The sequence below is a fragment of the Emys orbicularis genome, chromosome 10 (genome assembly GCF_028017835.1).
Source record: "Emys orbicularis isolate rEmyOrb1 chromosome 10, rEmyOrb1.hap1, whole genome shotgun sequence".
Classification (NCBI taxonomy): Eukaryota; Metazoa; Chordata; order Testudines; family Emydidae; genus Emys; species Emys orbicularis.
Window position 1 is genome coordinate 55,487,095 of NC_088692.1, and position 22,083 is coordinate 55,509,177.

The window sequence follows — 22,083 nt, forward strand, 5'->3', positions numbered from 1 at the left end:
TTTTTTAGGTTTCTTGAAGTGCCTCCCAGTGACTTTAGCAATATTAGGAATCCCTGTATAGGTGATGTCATTTTAAGTAGAGTATCGGTTACACTTGGTCTAAGCAGGGTTAGGAAACACTGTACTTAAAATGGTGGCAGAGCATCTACGTTAGGGCACCCAATATCATAGCAATTGATGGAATGGTCTTAACAACGGCGAGAAACTTTTGAAAAATATCCCTAGAGTAGACAGATCTATAAAAGCATGTTTCTTTCCAAGCCAATTTATGCTTTTGGCCTCCGGATTGAGATTGAGAGTAGGATGGTCTTGGCTATGAGAAGTAAGTCTCATCCTGTGGATTCCTAGGAGTGGATGGAAAGGAAGAAGAAAAGAATAAAATTTGCAAATAGCTACCATTTTTGTATTCTAAAATATTGGCCTAACTTTTCCATCAGTTAAGCTCTGTAAATTTATTCCTTTGTTGTAGTATATTAAATTGTGTATACAGTTTGTAAGATTTGGTTTAATGTGTAATCTTTATATTTCTTTCTTATAAGAAATAATTTATCTTTGTTAGGTTTTGCTATACCTCCCTCTCGCTTCCCCCTTTAAGGAGATTCTAGCTAAATGAGCATAAATGACATTTCACCAAAACATATATGGTAAATCTTTGGGTTCAGTTCTGAAATGTCTAATCAGGATTAGGAAGATCTGTGCTAGATGGTTTGCCATTTGAACTCTGATTTATTTATATCTTAATATGAAAAAGTAAGAAATTGGATATTTATAAGTAAATATAAACTTCAGCATATCATAGAATCATAGGACTGGAAGGGACCTCGAGAGGTCATCTAGTCCAGACCCCTGCACTCGGGGCAGGACTGAGTATTATCTAGAACATCTCTGACAGGTGTTTGTCTAACCTGCCCTTAAAAATCTCCAACGATGGAGATTCCACAACCTCCCTAGGCAATTTATTCCAGTGCTTAATCAGCGTAGGAGCTTTGATGTTTATAAACAGAAAAATCAACTATTTCAAATTTTCTAAGGGAAAAAATAACAAGCTTTCTTTTTTCACCGAGTTGTATCATTTCAACTTGGATGTACTATTTCCCATTTCATTTGCATTTAAACATTCATATTTACTGTCAAAAAGGATCATCTTCCTTGTACATAATTTGTGAAAGGAAAGTACAGTAAAAGCTGTATTATCTGGCACTTTACCAACCGGAAAGCTATAAATCAGTATTTCTGATCTTAATTGAAAGTCCAGTTTATAGTCCACTTGGCACAGGGCCAGCAGGCTCCCTACCTGGCTCTTTGTGGCTCCCCGGAAGCAGTGACATATCCCTGCTGCTCCTAGGTGGAGGCACGGCTAGGCGGCTCTGTGTGCTGCCACTGCTCCGAGCGCTGGGTGCGCAGTTCCCATTGGCTGAGAACTGCGGTCAGTGGGAGCTGTGGGAGCGGCACCTGCGGGCGGAGGCAGCACACAGAGCTGCCTCGCCACACCTCCACCTAAGAGCAGCAGGGACATGTTGCTGCTTGCGGGGAGCCGCCCGAGGTGAGTGCCGCCCGGATCTGGCATCCCCTCCCACACCCAAACTCCCTCCCAGAGCCTGGGCCCCAACCCTGCGCCCCCCCCCCCCCGCACCCGAATTCCCTCCCTCTTAGTTAACTGGAATTTTTGACTTACCGGCACCCATTCCCCAACATGCTGGATAACTCAGTTTTTACTTTTATTACAATAAAAGCTTTGAGAACCTATATGACCATACAGCGGTAGGAGTAACACGTGCAGAGCTACTGTGGAGTTGCTGGGATGCTGTCACTCTTCTTTCTGGATCTCCCTGTAAAATGTATGGAGGAGCAGGAGTCCTGGTACTGAGCCATGGCATTGAGTATGGGTGGTGGCCTCTGGACAGTGTGGTCACTTTACAGTTGGGGACAGGGAGATTCCCTGTCCTGAGGAATAGAAAGAGCAGGGGTGATAGGGTTTTTCCTTGTGGGATGATGGAGTGATCATTGGGATGTCCTTTTTCTACCCCTTCAATAGCTTGCAAAAAGTAGTGACTGTATGTGCTTATCAAAATCAGCAGAATCTAAAACCTAAAATATTTCCCTTACTTTAGACAAATGCATGAGTTCCCTGTTGGAAGTGGCCCTCTCTGGCAATGAGGAACAGAAGCCATTTGATTATAAGCTGCGACCTGAGATTGGTGTCTTCGTTGATTTGGCCTTGGGTTGTACAAAAGAACCAGCCCGTAGTCTCTGGCTCAGTATGCAAGACTATGCTGTTAGTAAAGGTAAGAAAATGAAAACAGAAGAGACTTTTACATATCTTGTAAACCTGGAAGATAATTTTATGTGCAGAATAATGACATTACAGTGCTCAGACTATTAACCCTGTTGCCAAACTACTTGCTTGCTTCAGGTCATCCTCAGCCGGGCCTTGAGTACTCTGTGACAACAATCTGTAACTTCCATGGCAACATAAATTTTGTTGCCATGTAATACCATTCAGTCCAGTCACTACACACTTACACAAACAGACACAGCTATGGCTCATATTTGGAAGTAACCATTGTTATAAAATTAATCTATTTTTTGTAGTAGAGCGGGTCAATAAAATTTTGATTTCATCTTTTTTTTTTTTAAAGAATAAACAAGAACAAATACTCCACAGATGTTTCCCACAAAAAAAGTACCACTTTTTTGACGCTTTGTATTGCCTAGCTTATCAGCCTACATTTCTGGCAGCCCTTACTTAGTGTTTGCAAACTACACTCCATTTCTAGCTCCTGCCAACTAGCTCCATAGAACAGCACATTGAGTATGTGCTGTTATCCTGTAACACTTTCTTGTGAGGAAAGCTGGATAATAAGAAGCAATTGCAGGCAGAGGCTTGCTGGGCAGGGGACAGAATAAAATATTGGGCATCTGCTTGCAGCAAAATGGAGAATTTGGTTGAAGGAATGCTGAAATCCATGGTGTCTTGGAAAACTAACGAATTCCTGAGCTGGGAAATCCATGAGGTTCTGAGATGAATGGGTCACTTTGCACCTCTTAGAGCTATTCTTTCAGGTTGTCTGCGGATTCAGTCAAGCCAGGCTCAGTTCACATTTTCAAGGCTATTGCATTGCAACCATAATGGCTAGAATCATAATTATTTTTAAAAATAAAAGATTCTGAATCATGAGTCTGCAGCAAGATGTGTATACCATCGTTGTGGAAAACTCTGGGCCCTAATCATAAGTTTTGAGATCCAAAAAGACTGCGTTGTTCCATAACTATATATAACATCATGAATAGGGCCCTACCAAATTCAGGGTCCATTTTGGTCAATTTCACAACCAGGGAGTTTTAAAATTAGTCAGTTTCACATTTTCAGATGTTTACATCTGAAATTTTATGGTGTTGTAACTGTGGGGGTCCCGATCCAAAAGGTGGTCGGGAGGGGGAAGAGGGAGGGTCGAAAGGCTATGTAGCTGGGTCGTGGGATTGCTACCCTTACTTCTGCCCTTCTGTTGGCTGGGGCACTGCCTTCAGAGCTGGGCAGCCAGCAAGGAAGGCTTCTGGCTGGGCACCCAGATCTAAAGCCAACACCACCACAGGCAGCAGCCCAGATGTGAGGTCACAGGGTATAGCGGGGTGGGTTACCATAGGCCCGGGGTGGGTTTTCTCAGCAATCTCCCATCCCAGTGGGGGGCTGACAGCTGGAGCCACAGCCTCCCTGGGCGGGGGGCGGAGGGGGAGGGACAGCTTGAGCTGCAGAGTTTCCTGCAGCCGGGGAAGATCCTGGAGGTGGGTCTGACCTGGAGCAGGCCCTGCAGGGGAAGAGGAAGTCTCAATCTCTGTCTGGGACTCGCAGCTGGAGCCTTGCGCAGGGTAGGAACTCCCTGGCTGGGCTCCAGATTTCATGGGGAAAATCATATTTCACGGTCCGTGATGCGTTTTTCATGGCTGTGAATTTGGTAGGGCCCTAATTGTGAAATAGGTTGCTGTTATATTTAAAGTAGTTTCCAAATATACATGTGAACATTTCCTTTTGTAGATTATTTTTACTTTTAATATTGGAAGTATGGCTGTATAAATATTTGCAATGGGATTGAAAAAGTTTAAAATGTGGTTTATACATTTTTTGATTCTGTGGTACTTCTGTGAAAAATACATTCGATTTTGTGGGGTTTGCTTGATCGTAGGGTTGTTTTGTAGCAAAAACAGGCTATTTTCTTCATGGTCCTCTTTTTCAAGTGAGAAATGAAATTTTTAAAATTATGAATTGTCACTGTTTGATGTGAAAATGGGCATTTAATAAAAATGTTGCAAGAAGTTTGATTTTTGGACCTCAAGATGACCTGCAACAATACTGAAGTTTTTCAGGGGTAGGAATTTCACTCAAAACACATTAACAAGATCTGCGCGATTCTCAATAAGGCCCTAATTCAGGAAAGCTTCCCTAATAACGACAGTAATTAAGTACGTGAGGTTGATGGGGATGAAGCACATGCTTAAATTTTAAGCATATATTTAAATGCTATCTTGAATAGGATTGAATTTAAGCACATGCTTAAGTGACTTCCTGAATCAGGGCCTGAAACATTAAAGGGGGCAAGATCATGGCTTGGTGTACATGCACCTGCATGGCCTTCCTGGACCTTGGGTTTGGGTGTGTAGACATAAGTGAGCCCACTAACTCTCCTGAGCAGGAATGGAGGGCATGGGTGCAGCCTTGCCCCTTCTCTCCACACACACTAGCCCTAGGGTACATGTGTCAGGGCTAGCAACAGATTACTCTCCATTTCCCCTTGTTTCTCCATCTTTTCTTTTCCAAGGGCAAATGGGAAGTAACAGGGAAGGAATTGTGATTGGCTGGGTCATGATTTCTTCTCTGTGCTGCACCTGGGATGACACAGGTACATCCCACTACCTTTTTGCAGGGCAGTTTATAAATGCACAGTCTAGCCCTAGAGATTTTAGAAACATGTAAGACTGTAAAGTAGCTGCATTTAGGGTAATAGCTGGTTTTGCAATGATTTAATAGTAGAATTTTTGATCTACATACTGGGAGTTTTTTACTGGGTTTGAAATTGCTGTATCTTCACGAGAACAGAGTCTATTTTAAAAGAACCATCATTTTTCCAATCAGTTTTTGAAAAACACCTACAGAGTTTGAAAAATTCAGATACCAAGGGAGGAAGGATACTTAAAAAAATAAATACTGGTCTGTTTTAGATTGTCACGACTGTAACCGATATGGGTGATTTCAAAAATGCAGCAGGAAGGCTCATAAGACAGCTCATGAGTTACTAAGTCTGTTGTCAAATTTAGTCATTTGGGACTCCAGAGCAAGCTATTACTCTACTATGAGTATTTAGTAACTTTTGTATTATTCAGGATCCTGTTGTGTTTCAATATTATAAACTTTAAATATTTAACTTTAAATATTTATATATAAAAATTAAAAATAGGATGGAAAATCTTGTTGTTTTCATTGCCCTTTCCTGGGCATATGGATATGAGGGAGGGTTTAGTGATCTAAAATGAATGTCTTTGAAACCTTGTTTGCTAGTCAGAATCTCTTTTTATTCAAGCTTTGATCAATGCAATTTAGTATCTCTGTAGCAGACACAATTTTTGCACTGATAGATCTGAAGATAAGACTAGTGTCCTTAAGCAAGGACTCTTCCTAATTTAGACTTGGAGTATTCTGATCGGCTTCTGTATTTGTAATTTTCAGGTCAAATTATAAGCAACTCACATAATTTCAATCTTTAGATAAACAGGGTGGGCGAGGTAATATCTTTTATTGAACCAACTTTTGTTTGTGAAAGAAACCAGCTTTCAAGCTACACAGAACTCTTTTTTTTTTTTTTTTTTTTAGGTCTGGGAAAGGTACTCAGAATATCACACTAAATACAGGGTGGAACACATCATTTAGCATAAGTAGTTAACACACATTCTGAGAGAGACAAGGAGGGTGAAGTAATATATTTTATTGAACCAACTTCTGCTGGTGAATGAGACAAGCTTTCAAGCTTACAGAGAGCTCTGAAGAAGACTGTTAACACCTCTCCACTTCCCCTTGAAGAAGAGCTCTATGTAGCTTGAAAGCTTGTCTCTTTCACCAAAAGAAGTTGGTCCAATAAAAAAAATCTTTCTAATATCCTGGGACCAACACGGCTACAACAGCGCTTCAAACAGTCTTTAGATAAGTTACCCAGAAATAAAACTGCATCTTCATAATGTTCTAATAGAAAATTTTAAGTCAAGAATAATGAAAAGTGTGTGGCTGGAAAGCTTCTTTGAAGCATATTTCAAGTCTATCAACATTAGTTTCAATTAGTTCTTAACACCTCATTTAAGCAAATGATGCTATAATTATTAACATGATTTATTTAAAATTTCATTGGTGTTTCTAAGGATTTTGTTTTAATCCACCCCTTGTTTGTTGCATCATGTGTTTTGTTAATCAGTACTCTTAGCTTATTTCATGAACATTAAATCCATTTATAAATTGGAAAAATGTTTAGCGGGAAGAAGATTTTAAGTAACTTCGTAACTAATGCTGTTTTAAAATATAGTCAGAATTAGTTTTTGGAAATCCCAGTAAATGTTAATGGTTCATTTTTATTTTCAGATTGGGACAGTGCAACCTTAAGTAACGAGTCACTCTTGGATACTGTGTCTAGATTTGTTCTTTCAGCTCTTTTGAAACACACAAATTTACTTAGTCAAGCTTGTGGTGAGAGCAGGCAAGTAACTTGAAACTATGTTTAAATCTTTAGGTACTCTCTTTTTTTTTTTTTTTTTTTTTTTTTTTTTTAAATGAAACATTATATGATTTTTCTATTATGGCTCTTTGTAGATATCAGCCTGGCAAAGCCCTGGCAGAAGTATACCGCTGTGTGTATAAAGTTCGGAGTCGCTTGCTTGCTTGCAAAAACATGGAACTTATTCAAACTAGGTCATCCTCAAGAGACAGATGGGTAAGAATGAAAAATATCTGCTTGATTATAGGATTTTGCTCCATGTTGTGAGAAAATATTAATGAAATATTGTATATACTCTATGTATAATGATCACTTTCCAAACGTTTCTTCGTTCACTCAGCTAGAAATTTTGCACTTCATTACAATTACTTTAAGTTTTTAAAGCATGTTTTCAAATTAAAATGTGGAATGTGAATATATATATATATACACACATTTTTAGTAGCCCTCAATTTCAGTAAGTTATTATTCTTTATTTATTTAGTACCCATTATTTGAATAAGGTGCCTTACAAAGCCCTTAGCTTAGATAGGACACAGTCTAACTTGGAGAAGTTCAGTGCAGGCAATTAAAGGTTGAGGCCCAAGGAATGAAAGCAGACAGAATAGTAGTTGTTTAGCAAATGGAGGCTATTTTGAAAAAAAGGATTTAAAATAAGATCTGAAGGCAGAGGAGAAGATGCATAGGAAAAGGAAATGTGGAAAAAATCCTGCAGAATCAAGAGTGGGAGAAGTGGATATAGGAGGAATCAATGGCAGAGATGTAGGCAAGGGCAGAAGCTCTAAAATGAAACAAAGAATGTTGGGTTGTATATTATATCCTTATTGGTTCTTTTATTTTACTATTCAAGAACAAAGCCAGTTCAACCAATTAATGTTGAAGCCTTTGCTGTTAATGAGTTTTAAGCAGTAAGACACTTCAGAATATGCACAGTTTTTGGTAAATCAGATTTTGGACACTTATTACCTTTTGGCAAATTCAGGTTCAGAATGTATCTAGTCTGAATGTTCTTTCACCTTGCATAAAATCAGTAAGTTTGATTTTCTCTTTAATAAAAAAAATAAATGAAGCTCTTTTAAAATGCAGTATAGTTGTAGCCATGTCGGTCCCAACCTTGTCACTTTTAAAAGGCAGGCATCGTATGCTTTTTTGTGTTGTGAGGCTGTGGCATGTGCTTCAGGAGTGTTCTCAAATCATCAAGTATTTGTAGTAACTTATCCACCTGACAGTAAGTAGCAATTATGAGTTGGAGAGAAAGGGATATGTACACCATGTTATAGCCTCCAACCCATAGATTAATACATTTTAAGGACAGAAGGGACCATTATGATCAAATAGTCTGACCTCTTGGGATAACACAGGCCACAGAACCTCACCCAGTAATTTCTGCATAAAGCTCATAACTTCTGTTTGAGCTTTAGTGTACCTTTTAGAAAGATATTCAATCTTGATTTAAAAACTTCAGGGGATGGAGAATACACCGCATCCCTACATAAGTTGTTCCTGTGGTTAATTACTCTCAATTTGCACCTTACTTCTATTCTGAATGTGTTTAGCTTCAGCTGTGAACAGTTGGATCTCTTTATGCCTTTTTCTGCTAGATTATAGAGCGGTCTACTATCAGAAATCCCTTCCCCATGTACATACTTGTACAGTAGGCTCAAGGTACTCTTAATCTTCTCTTGGGTAAACTAAATAGAATTTCTTAAGTCTCTCACTATAAGAAATATTTTCCAGGTCTTGAATCATTTCTATAACTCTGTTCTGAACCCTTTCCAATTTTTTAACACCCTTTTTCAATTGTGGACACCAGAACTGGATACAGTACTCCAGTAATGGTCTCACTAATGGGGTTTAGAGAGGTAATACCATCTCTCTGCTCCTACATGATATTTACATGATATTTTCCTGTTTATGCATCCGAGGATCCTGTTTGCTCTTTTAGCTGTAGCACCACACCACACTGCGAGCTCTGGTTCAGTTGGCTATCTACCATAACCACTAAATCCTTTTCTGTATTGCTGCATTCCAGGATACTGTCATACTGTTTAGACTTTGGTCCAACATTAGCTTTTTCCCAGTCCTCTAGAACTTCTCCAGTGTTCCAAGATTTGTTTAAGACCAACATTAATTGTTCAGAGAGCTCCTCATCAATATTTTTGTACTCTTTGGTGCAGATTATCTGGTCCTGCTGATTTTAAAAATGATTTTTAATAGCTGCTATTTAAAATCCTCCCTAGTTGCTGATGGAATTGAAAGTATTTCCTTATCACTGAAAGATGTGAATATATCATGCTACTTCTTTCCATATACAGAATAGGAGTATTTATTGACTACTTAGTTTTACCATCCTTATTTATACCGTTGTTAGGGATTTTGTTTGCTCCTGAAACATTTAAAGAATTCCTTATTGTCCTTAACCCTACTGGCCATAGATTTTTCACTGATGCCTTTAGTTTCATTTATCAATTGATTGTTTGTGAACTGGTAATTTGTACTCATTGCTATCTGCTTCCTCTGTTTTCCATGTATTATATATATTTTTTTAATTGCTAATTTTACTTCCCTTTTTAACCAGGGTGTTTTTTAAACCAAAGAAGTCGCCTTATGTGATTTCAGAACTGTAGGTGTTTTGGGACATCTAATAAAGCCTTCTTAACGCCCAGTTTTTTCTTTCATTCAGTTTTGTTGATGATTGTTTTCAGCTTTGTGAAACTGGCCCTTTTAAAGTGCAAAGTACATATATAATACTAGTCAAAGCTGTGTTCTATGGTTATCATCTCCCTGCTATAGTCTTTTTTCATATCCTAAAATTGCTACATTTTGTGTGTGTGAGATAAATTAACATCTGATCTTGCAGTTCTATGTGTGTTTAACTTCCTAAAAGTGAATGGAAGTTTTGTCTATGTAAGAACTGCAAATTCATGCTCTGTGAATGTGAACATAAAATGAGCATTTATTGGATGTAATTTTAAACCAACTCAAATATTGGCCATAGAATGAAACCTTATAAGGATCATATGCCATTTAAAGTGAGAGAACTCTTCCCAATAACGGCATGTTGATGCTATGATGTTGAAGTTTCAAAGTCTGACTCTTGAGCCTAAAAACAAATACCTCATTGTACTACTGCATTATACAAAAGAGCTGAGTAACAGTTTCTATAGAAAGCATCACTCTCAGTTTCCTAACTTGTATGTATTTAAAGTCTTTGCCATAATATGGCATTAAAGTAGTTTTCTGCCTTTGATGTTTGTCCAACTCAATATACCAATTAATGCCTTCTCATAGGAAAATAACTTTTTTGTTTAATATTTTTTCAACATTACAGTTTTTCATTTGGTGAGAAGTGATTTCACCATGTAACTTAAACAACTTTGTCTAGATGTCAGAAAACCAGGAGTCTGCAGATATTGATCCCCAAGATCATTCTTTTACTCGGACCATTGATGAAGAAGCTGAAATGGAGGAGCAGGCAGAGAGAGACAGAGAAGAGGGGCATCCAGAACAAGAAGATGAAGAGGAGGAAAGAGAGCATGAAGTCATGACAGCCGGAAGTAAGTAGACATTAAATGTAGGAATGCAATTTTATGGTTTCTAGAAAGGACTGTACATTTGTTTAACAAAGGACAAATTAAAAATTAATCTAGAAGTTTTTACTTCAGACATCCAAAATGTCATTGAGTTTATTTGTGTAAAATTTTAGTGTATTCATTGGGTCAAAATATAAGAAATATTCTGCACTTTGTGTGTGTGTGTGTGTATATAATATACTTTCTATATGTATATGTATGTAGTAACAGATTGATTTTAAATATCTCTTATTCTAGAGTTTGGAATAAAATTTATTGTTGCTAACATTGGATTGGTTTGGAATTTACTAATGTTGTTGAATGCCTGCTTAATCAGACCTTTGTAATCATTACTAATGTATGTTTTTCAGTACACTTCATATTTGCACCACCACCTGTAAACTTCATGGACTGTCTAGATAATTTGTAATTGTTGATATTTAAATATGGCTTGCAAAGAAAATTGCCAAAATTCCTTCAACTTTGGTAGTTTTTGCTGAATTGGGTCTTGTACCCAGGCTAAAAGGGATATTCAGCCTGTTAATTAAAATATTGTGTTTTTTCCTCCTTTGATGAAGCCACATCTAACCATATTAGAATCATAGAATACCAGGGTTGGAAGGGCCCTCAGGAGGTCATCTAGTCCAACCCCCTGCTTAAAGCAGGACCAATCCCCAGACAGATTTTTGCCCCAGATCCCTAAATGGCCCCCTCAAGGATTGAACTCATAACCCTGGATTTAGCAGGCCAATGCTCAAACCACTGAGCTATCCCTCCCCCCCACCTGGGATATTCAGGGGCTAGTTTCCATATTAGTGTGACATTCCCAATATGCTCTATGCTAGTGACTTATTCCCCTCTCCTTAGGGAGGAGCCTGCCAGGGCTACCCTGACCAAGGGGTAAGGAGAACCTGCATAGAAAACTGCTTCATTTCTGCTCCAGGACTTAACTTTGCTGGGGGGGGGGGGGGTCTTGGATAAGACTGTTTTCTAATTTCTGTTGATTTGTAATGACTGAGAGGCCTGCCAAACGTTTGGTAGAAGATTCTTCCCAGTGACCCAAAGCTAACAAAAGCCTAGGCTTGTTTTCCTAGAATCAGGCTGGAGCTATAAAGAGACCCCATTTGCTACCAAACCCAGATCCATAGACCCACCAACAGGGTCTTCCAGCTTGCACTGTAGAGGGATATAGAACTAGACTGGGCCCATCATTTCCCTTAGAAGAACCTACTTGTTTTTGTTTTGCTCCCACAGCACAGGTAGACAGATTAGGATTCTTCTTGGTTTTAAAATAAAAAAAGCCCTGTAATTGCTAGACTTCCCATTAAAAGAACCTTCAAAACACGGAGCTTGGCCTATGAAAAGGACCAAGCTTATGGAGGAAAGTGAGACCACAGAGTAGTATTTCCTCTCTGGAGACAAATCTGAGATTTTGGTCTCAATCCACACAGCTCTAGAGATGTGATTAGGAAAGAATGTGAATAGCCAGCTCATCCCAGATGATTAGGAGAGATGTCCTGAAAATATTACCAGGTAAAGTAATTCAAAACCTGCTCTCTAGCTACCTAAATTTCTTTCTTCTGTGGTAAAGGAGCCACAGTCCCTTCTGAAAGGGAGTGGGGGAAGTGGATTCATGTCTCCTGAGGAATTTTGAAGCATCTTCAACAACCTTGACAGCTTCGTGTGTATCCACATGCTCTACCCAAACAATATTAGCATGGACTGATGTAGTCCTGAAGATCAGGAAATGTTATAGTCAGGTGGTCTCTCTCTGTAAGATAATTCCAGTAGCTGTTTTTGTTTCCGAAGCATTGCTCAACTCTTTCAGATTTTTTTGCCGGAGCTCTGGGTTTCATGTCTCTTACTCAGACACTGTTGTCTTCAATCCTGGAGTGGTGATATTCAGGCAAAAACTCTACTACTAGCCTCTAAATATTTGGGAGAAAGATTGTTTGAGAAGACCGTAGCAAAGTGACCTCTGAAGAGGCAAGTCCAAAAAGAAATTGGCATCTGCCAAATGATGCTGGAACTACTACAGGCAATATGGGAGAAGAAAATAGTCCTTTTGTGTCTCCCACTGAAATAGAGATATGACTGAAGGGAAAGCCATTTCTCCAGAGGAAATGAACAGACCAAAAATCAAATGATCTCGAGAAGATTTTACAGGCTACCCCACTGCCAACACCAGTTCTTCTGCATGACTGCATATCCCCCAGGTGCATACTGCTACACAAATCCCATTGGTTGGTCTGTGGACCTAGATTTGATTGAAAATTGGAAAGTTTCTTTCTTACTGAAAATTTCTTTTCTCCAAGAATTCAAGTACACAGATGTTGACCAACCAGCACTTGTTTTGGTTAGGCTGCAATTTGGTGTGCATTGGAATTTGGATAATTTGAGTAGGATGCATGCTCTGCAGTAAGTTTCGCCAGTTTATTGTTAGAATTAGAAATATTTAGTTGGAAGCATTTTCTATAATTGTCATGCTCTTCTAAGGGACATGGCTAACCCTGCACTGATGGACAGTGTTATAGTCAGAAGCTAGCATGCTTAAAAAGCCAGTTATTACTTTTACTTGGTAGCATTTGTTCCTTATTTCCTGACCCTAACATTATAATCCCAGGCCATCCTTATACAGTACCATATAAACAGATTTTGTTCTCTAGGAGGTTTCAGCTGTTTGTTTATCATAAGCACAATGCGTCCAAGGAATAGCACACTGCCAGTGCCTGCTCTGATCATTGTTATATGGGATGTGTTTTCACCTTAAAAAAATAAAATGTGAGTTTTTAAATGGCAGTGTACAAGCTTTCCTGTTTATTCTGGCTCTTTGAAGGTATTCAGCGGAATGAAAGAATTTTGATCATTCCCTTTCTTGCTCCCTTTTAAATAATTAGATTACAGTGCACTGCTGAAGGAATTGTTTAGCAGCATGTCAGATTTTACTATTCCCTTCATTTTAAATTTAACATTGTAGATGCTAGATTAAGTAATTAGTCTATATTTGTTAACTTGTTTTATAGATTTTTACTTGTTAATGGATCCTTTTTTTTACTGTTAGGAAAAAATTGTTATATTTTCCACTTGTCAATGCCAATGTTTGGCCTAAACTGAAGATGACTATTTTATTATAATTTAGCTTTGCCTAGACGTTAAGACCTTGTTTTTGTGTTGCATGTTACAGAAATATTTCAATGTTTCCTATCAGCCCGTGAAGTAGCTCGCAGTCGGGATCGAGATAGGATGAACACTGGAAATGGGACTAGAGTTGATGATCAGCCTCCTCAGTCCCAACAGGAACGAAGAGTTAGCACAGATCTTCCGGAGGGTCAAGATGTGTACACTGCTGCATGCAACTCTGTGATCCATAGATGTGCCTTGTTGATCTTAGGAGTAAGCCCTGTTATTGAAGAGCTCCAAAAACGAAGGGAGGAAGGACAGTTGCAGCAAACTTCAACTAGTACACCTGAAGGGATTGGACTCATGACTAGGTGGGATTCATTAACTATTTAAAGTAGTTAATTTTCCTCTAGTTCTTTCTAAAAATATTTATTAAAATTTAGTAGATAACTCTGGAAGGTAAACTCAGGATATGACAACAAAGAAAAAGAATTCAAGGATTTAGATAAAACAACACTGATGTTTGGGTTCAGAGGGAAAGTGGTGTCTCTCAATTTTTCATAAAAGAACCCAACATGATTCGGGCAACCTAGATATAGTATGATATACTTGAAATAGCTTGATTTTTTTGAAATTGAGTATAGCTGTGTGGACTCGTCATAATGAAATCCAGATCATCTAGGATTTAAAATAATTTGATTTGTTGGAAAATTCATATTTTCATTAGTTTGACAAGAGTTTTTGTTTTGTTCTTTTGTTTATATTTGTTATATGTATTGGGATTTTACATATAGTGTTAGCTAAAGATTACACTGCTTATACCCAAAATGTGGGGTTTTAAAAGAAAGTAATAACGTAGACAGGCCCTAAAAACCTAATATGAATAGAAATGTTTTTCATGATTTAAAAAAACCGAACTAAATATTTCCTGGAAAACCAAGAACTTTGTTAGCCAGATGCATGAAAACCTGAAAGGAAGGCAACTAGTTTCATTGTCTAAATTGGAGTGAAACAGCGTGTGACGTAAACAGTATAAATTCTGGTAGTCAAGTGTATTTAAAAAAATATTTAATTTTAATAATCTAAGGTATTGCTAATAACACAGATGTAGTTTTTTTTTAATCTATCTTGATTTTGTCCTTTTTAACATCTGTCACACTGCTCAGTAGAGTTATACTAAAAGCCTCTCAGTGTTTTTAGCTTTTCTTAGACTGTTTCACATTTAAACTGTATTTAAACTGAAATTTTAATAGAAATTTATAAGGAAGACTTTTTAATTTCAGTTCCATTTTTATTCTTTTTGACTGTTTGCTTGGAGTCCAGTCATTAAAACATGGGCAACTGTGTCTGGTGGTGGTGTCAAAGTGGCTTTCATCTTCAGCATCTTGACCTTAGGATTCACTTAATGGGTGGGTCTTAAAAGAATATAGTGCCTTTCCTTGTCTGTTGCCATGTCCCCTCCGCTAGAAATCTAAGTGTTTCTGCATACTGAACATTACTGTATGTAACACGTACCGAAGAGCTCAGGGAAATCCGTCATCTCAGGCTGCTATCACGTCTGCTGACCAGTAAGAGTGCTGAGGAGCAATAATGTATGCTAATAGAGGGTATTAGTAAACATTTGCAAGCCCTGTCACATCTTATTCCTGTCCCCTTTTGGCCTTGAGACAATCCTGGTTAGACTTCTCCCAAATAAAGCTGTGTTGCCAGCTGAATCAAGATTTGACTATCAGTGCTTACTTTTGTCTGATATAAACATTAATGGTGATACAGGTAGGTAGTATACACACTTTTTATGTTCATATACAAAGTTTAGTTTTTGAATATTATACCCTGAAATTAATATTTGTAGCAGAGACTTTGTACAACAACTTATGACTGATAATTTACTTTAGTTTTGTATTCTACAAAGAGCATTTGTGAAATAATTTTCTCTTTTATATGTGTATGTTTGTGAGGCAGGAGTGAAAGTCTTACTGCAGAGAGTCGTTCAACCCACTCTAGTTCAAACTATAAGCTGATCAAATCGAGGAGTGAATCTGATTTATCTCAGCCTGAATCAGATGAAGAGGGTTACTCACTGGTAGGTAAAACTAACTTGATGTTTTATACAGTTTCAGTCTTACATCTATATTTTTTCAGATATGAAAGATATCTTAAACATGTGCCATTTTGCTTAGAAGCATTGTGAATTTGCAGTGGATATACAGAGGACACCACTGCAAACCACCCGCATTGCTATTGGGGAAACAAATGATTGCACAAAAATGAACTTTAAAATGATTATAGGTTAGTTTAGGTTGTTTTTGTTGTTGTTCATGAGTAAGGCTACATTTTAGTCATGGGTATTTTTATTAAAAGTCATGGACAGGTCACGGGCAGTAAACAAAAATTCATGGCCCGTGACCTGTTCATGACTTTTACTATATACCGCTGACTAAAACTTGGGGGTGGTGGTGCTCAGGGGCGCAGCCCGGGAGGAGGGTTGGCGGGGCTGGGCAGGCTCCCTACCCGGCTCCTGAGCTCCACGTGCTGCCTCTGCTCTGCCCCAAGCCCCAGTTCTGCAGCTCCCATTGGCTGGGAACTGCAGCCAATGGCAGCTGCAAGGGCGATGCCTGCTGACAGAGGCAGCACATGGAGCTAGGCACTGAGGGAGGGGAGCCCCCTCACCCCCTCCAGGTAAGCATCACCTTGCACCCCAATCCCCAGCCCTGAGCCCCCTCACACCCAAACTCCTGCTGCTGGGGGTGGGGGGAGACTGCCCCAGCAGCAGCCCGTGCTCCTGGCCTGGGGGCTGCCAGAGTTGCTCAGGCGGCCCCCAGGCCTGGCACACCAGCCACTGCAGAAGTCACGGAAAGTCACAGAATCCGTGAGCTCTGTGACAAATACGGAGCCTTATTCGTGAGCAGCAGTGACATTTACACAGCCAAAGCTATGCCCTACAGTTTTTTTCCCCCAAAGGCTTAGAAATCTTGTTAAATGAAGAATTGGAGTATTCTGAGGAACATGATTTTAGATTTACATGTCTTACAGACTAACATACTCATGTGGATCATGAAGTTTTGTTAAGAGTCTTTCCCTATTTTTTTTAAGTTATGGCAGTTACAGTAATTATTTCTTCAGAAATGTGGTGTGTTCTCTGTCATGTTATTAAAAACTCAGATTGTTTTAACTAAAATAAAATGCTTTGCTTTGTCTCATTTCACTTAGTACTGAAAAGCTTTAAGAAAGCCTAAATCTTGAGATACATTTTTATTGTACAGTTAAAAAGAGAAATGAGGTTTTGTATTAATTCTTTTAAATCTAGAGTGGAAGACGAAATGTTGATTTGGATTTGGCATCCTCACATAGAAAGAGGGGTAAGTTTTTATTAATATATTGGATATTGGTGTAAACTAGTATATTTTAAACTTGCTTTCAGTGTTTTTAAAAGTATTTTAGATTCACATGAAATAACTTGTTTCTGAAGTATCATATATATGATCTTAGCTCATTAGAATGGTTCATGAAAATTGTTCTCTTATTTTAAAAAAATTAGAATTTTTAAAGTCTCTTAAAAATTACTATTGACCATAAATAACCACTCTTTGATCATGTCTTTGTGTGGCAAAGATGTCTGATTGGTAAGTTCTAGAGCCCACTGTATATATCTTTTCCTGGTGGGATATTTCTTAGGAGCTAGTGAGAGCTGTTGTATTAACTTAGATGCACTATAGAGGATAAAGGTGTTAGCACAACTCAATTACTGTCCAACGTTAAACAGTGTTAAACAAGGTCTGGGGATTGATATACAGAGTCCTCAGCCTGCTTAATACCGTGCCAAACACATTATAAAACTCAGACCAAGCTTAAGAAATTTGTTGTTTGAAACACACAAAAGGAAAATAAAACAAGGTAAAAAGCATTAGAACTTAAATTGATTGTTTATCCAAAACAAACTTAATCAAAACCTATCAAAGTCCTTTCTGGGGACAGTGAATATTGGTTAAAGTCTCTTATGCAGTCTAACAGTCCTTCCTGGTCGAGGAGAAAGTTCTGCTGTTCAGTTCTGAATTGAGAATGATAGTCATTTTCCTGCCTTAGACAAAACAGACAGACACAGAAGGGAGAGAATAAATAGGACAGTAAAGATGGGGGAAATATGGATTTTGTTGATGATCTCAGGATATAGGGTGGCTGCTCAGTCACGGATGGGATGCTTTGGGTTGGTAGGTTGATCATGACAGCTGTGGCTGTGGACGCTGGCTCACCAACCTCGTCAGGGACATCATCTGACTGGTCTGGTCAGGTCCCTTTCCTTCCCTGGTCCTCAGGCTGAGCAGAGCTGAATGGACCATCTCATCCCTCCGTGCTGGCACTGTGCAGTTGATTTCAGGATCACGGTTGATTTCAGGATCCAGTTAAAAACTGAGAGAGAGCAGGATAGAGGTAGGACAGGAGGAAGATAAGGAGCAAAAAGGGGCACCTGAGGGAGGAGAAGACCGTGGGATCTAACGTTTCAGGTTGGCATCCTTTCTGATGCAGCGATCATGGTCAAGCATCCCCCATGGAATATCAAGGTCTGACGTCATGGCAACAATCCTTCCATCACAGCAGCAGTGATGATAAAAAGTTCTTCTCACTGTTCTTCCTGAAAGTATCTTTTTAAGGCCTTCAAAAAGGAGTGATGAATGAAATAGCCCATCTCATTATTTTCTGGTCCTCTTGTTCACCAGTTAAATTCAAAGACTGTGTTAAGATTATATCAGTAAACATTATGTTTAAATTAACTCAGCCTTTCTCTCTCCTTTTCACATCTTTTCTTAAACAGTTTTATATAATAGCTCATTGTGACAATTCATGAACCTTTATCCACTTTTCACAAGTTGAGCTTACAATTAGGGTAAATTTGTAGGTCCATTTATTACTACATGAATTCAGCTGTTTTTAGAGAGTTTTCTTTCTACTTTCACTCACTTTCTGAAACCAGCAAGAAGAAACTGATGGGGGATGTTCATCTATCTATCATAGTGAAGTTCTCTATCCTGATGCTTATAATGGATTTTTGTCATAGAATGCAGTTCAGAGCCTTCAGAACTCTAATCCAGAAGATGAATGGCACTTGATTTGGCAGAGGGTAGGAGGGCAATTTTCTGTTTACTATAAATGTAAGTCCAAGTACGTGGTCCTTCTAGTTGATATATCAGTCTGAAGAATCTTAATGGTTTTCTTTCTCAAGACTATCAAAGAGTCATCTTGGAAGTAGTGGAGGGAGCAAAGCATATGTCTTTTCTTTAGAGGGGGAGGTAGGGATGTATGTGTCACAAGAGTGAACAGCTGATGCTAAAATAATTTGAGTTCAGTGTTTGAACTCTACTAAGGGCTTGGAAACTAACTTTGTAGTTAAGATGTATGTGGAGTTTGGGGAAGCTTGAATATTGTAGAGAGATTAAGGTAAACTTTAGTATTCTTCTGGTTAGTTGATAGCTCTTTCCTAGTTATGAGGGAGAATATTTAGAGAGATCATTTGTTAGCATGTGAGGGTTAGAGACTTAGGGTACGTCTACACTACCAGCCAGATCAGCGGGTAGTGATCGATCTATTGGGGATCGATTTATCGCCTCTAGTGTAGACGCAATAAATCGATCCCCGATCGCTCTTCCGTCGACTCCTGTACTCCACCGCGGTGAGAGGCGGAAGCGGAGTCGACGGAGGAGCGGCGGCAGTCGACTGCGCGCCGTGAGAACGCGAGGTAAGTCGACCTCAGATACGTCGACTTCAGCTACACTATTCTCGTGGCTGAAGTTGCGTATCTTAGGTCGATCATTCCCCCCCCCCCCCCCCCCGTGTAGAGCAGGCCTAAGTGGGATAAGACTCATAACTGGAATATTGGCATAGATGGGGATGGCTTGATCAGGAAGTAGAGGCAGAAGAAAAAGGGAGTAAAATATATACAAGAATATATACACTTGTTCTGAGGTCCAGAAGGAGGTCAGAGGCAGACCAGTTAAAAGCCTCTGGGTAAAGATAAAAGGGAAAAAACAGGTGATATCATGGTAGGGGTCTAACTATAGAATACCAAATCAGGTGGATGAGGCACTTCTGGAACAAATAACAGAAATATCCAAAACACAAGACCTTGTAGTAATGGGTGACTTTCACTACCCAAACATCTGTTGGAAAAGTAATACGGAAAAATGCAAAATTTCCAATAAGTTCTTGGCGTGTATTGGGGACAACTTTTTGTTTTAGAAAGTGGAGAAAGTAACCAGGAGGACAGCCCTTTTAGACTTGATTCTGACCAACGGGGAAGAATTGGTAATTAATCTGAAGGTGGCAGGCAATTTGGATGAAAGTGACCATGAAATGATAGATTTCATTGTTTGAAGAAAAGGAAGGAGTGAGAGCAGCAGAATAAGGACAATGGACTTCAAAAAAGCACTCAGAGAACTGGTAGATAAGAACACATGAGAAGAAAATCTAAGGGAAAAAGTTCAGGAGACCTGGTATTTTGTCAAGGAGACATTATTAAAGGCATAACTGCAAATTATCCCGATGAGAAGGAAAGTTAGGAAGAATAGTAAGAGGCCAATGTGGCTACATTAGGAGTTCTTTAATAACTTGAAAATCAAAAAGGAATCCTACAAAAATTGGAAATATGGCTGAATTGCTAAGGAGGAGTACAAAAGAATAGCACAAGCATGTAGGGACAAATTCAGAAAGGCTGAGGCACAAAATGAATTACATGTACCAAGGGACATAAAAGACAATAAGAATAGGTTCTTATTCTTTTAAATTCTTTTAAATACAAGAGAAGCAAGAAAAAGACGACAGAAAGTGTCGGTCCTCTAGCTAGTGGGTAAGGAGAGCTAATAACTGATGACATTAATGATGGCTGAAGTGTTCAGTACCTATTTTGCTTCAGTCTTCGCTAAAAAGGTTAATGGTAACCCAGATACTCAACACAATTATTATTAACAACAAGGGGGAATTAATACAAGCCAGAATTGGGGGAAAATAGCTTAAACAATATTTAGATAAGTTAGATGTATTCAAGTCAGCAGAGCCTGATGGAATTCATCCTAGAGTACATAAGGAACTAGCTGAAGCAATCTCAGAAATGTTAGCAATTATTTTGAGAACACATGCAGGACAGTTGAAGTCCTAGAGGACTGGAGAAGGGCAAAAATAATGTGTTTATAAAAAGGGGAACAAAGAGGACTCAAAAAGAATGAGGAGTACTTGTGGCACCTTAGCCCTGGTCTACACTACAAGTTTAGGTCGAATTTAGCAGCGTTAGGTCGATTTAACTCTGCACCCGTCCACACGACCAAGCCTATTTTGTCGACTTAAAGAGCTCTTAAAATCGATTTCTGTACTCCTCCCGGGCGAGGGGTTTAGCGCTAAAATCGACCTCGCTGGGTCGAATTTGGGGGTAGTGTGGATACAATTTGACGGTATTGGCCTCCGGGAGCTATCCCAGAGTACTCCATTGTGACCGCTCTGGACTCACTCTCAACTCAGATGCACTGGCCAGGTAGACAGGAAAAGCCCTGGGAACTTTTGAATTTCTTTTCCTGTTTGGCCAGCGTGGCGAGCTGATCAGCACAGGTGACCATGCAGAGCTCATCAGCACAGGCGACCATGGAGTCTCAGAATCACAAAAGAGCTCCAGCATGGACTGAACGGGAGGTACTGGATCTGATCGCTGTATGGGGAGAAGAATCCGTGCAGGCAGAACTCCATTCCAAAAGATGAAATGCCAATATATTTGCCAAAATCTCCAAGGGCATGATGGACAGAGGCTACAACAGGGACACACAGCAGTGCCGCATGAAAGTTAAGGAGCTGAGGCAAGCCTACCAAAAAATAAAGGATGCAAACGGTCGCTCCGGGTCAGAGCCCCATACATGCTGGTTCTATGATGAGCTGCATGCAATTCTAGGGGTGGCCCCTACCACTACCCCACCACTGTCCATGGACACCTGCAAGGGGGGAGTCTCACGCAACAGGGGTGAGGAGTTTGAAGATGAGGAGGAGGTTGAGAATAGCGCACTCCCCGGCAGCCAGGAACTGTTCATCACACTGGAGCCAATACCCTCCTAACCCTCCCAAGGTGGGCTCCCGGACCGTGAAGCCGGAGAAGGCACCTCTGGTGAGTGTACCTTTGTAAATATAATACAGGGTTTAAAAGCAAGCGTGTTTAATGATTAATTTACCACGCCAAGCCATTAGCAAATAGTCTGGAATCATTGCAGAACAAAACCTTGCAGCGAATGGGCCCGGGCTTTGGTGGCATTCAAGCAACATCTGTTCTTTATCTCTCTGTGTTAGCCTCAGGAGAGTGATATCATTCATAGTCACCTGCTTGAAATACAGGAAATTTGTTTAAGGGGACATTCAGAGGTGCCTGTTCCTGCTTGGCTGTTTGCCTTTGGCTGAAAATAAATCATCCCCGCTGTTAGCCACGCGGTGGGGGGAGGCCCGTTCATGCTGAGCTGTTTGCGTTTGGCTGATCGAGATCTTCCCTGATATTAGCCAGACAGTGGGGGAGGGGTGTGTGTGAAGCGATCATCCCAGAGAATTTGGGAGGGGGGGTTGGATTGTGCTGCACATTCACCCTAAAACCGCAGCCCCTCCTTTTAAATGGCCAACCCAAC

The 22,083-nt window shown here is 39.6% G+C and overlaps 1 protein-coding gene across 1 annotated transcript in view; it reads left to right on the forward strand.

Moving 5' to 3' along the window:
- HERC1 (HECT and RLD domain containing E3 ubiquitin protein ligase family member 1) overlaps positions 1 to 22,083 on the forward strand; it is a 210,280-nt gene that overhangs the window by 88,392 nt on the left and 99,805 nt on the right. The window contains exons 19-25 of the mRNA XM_065411752.1: positions 2,112 to 2,285; positions 6,620 to 6,734; positions 6,848 to 6,968; positions 10,138 to 10,309; positions 13,509 to 13,815; positions 15,407 to 15,527; positions 16,752 to 16,803. Coding sequence (XP_065267824.1) covers positions 2,112 to 2,285; positions 6,620 to 6,734; positions 6,848 to 6,968; positions 10,138 to 10,309; positions 13,509 to 13,815; positions 15,407 to 15,527; positions 16,752 to 16,803 — 1,062 coding nt within the window. The remainder of the gene's footprint in view (positions 1 to 2,111; positions 2,286 to 6,619; positions 6,735 to 6,847; positions 6,969 to 10,137; positions 10,310 to 13,508; positions 13,816 to 15,406; positions 15,528 to 16,751; positions 16,804 to 22,083) is intronic.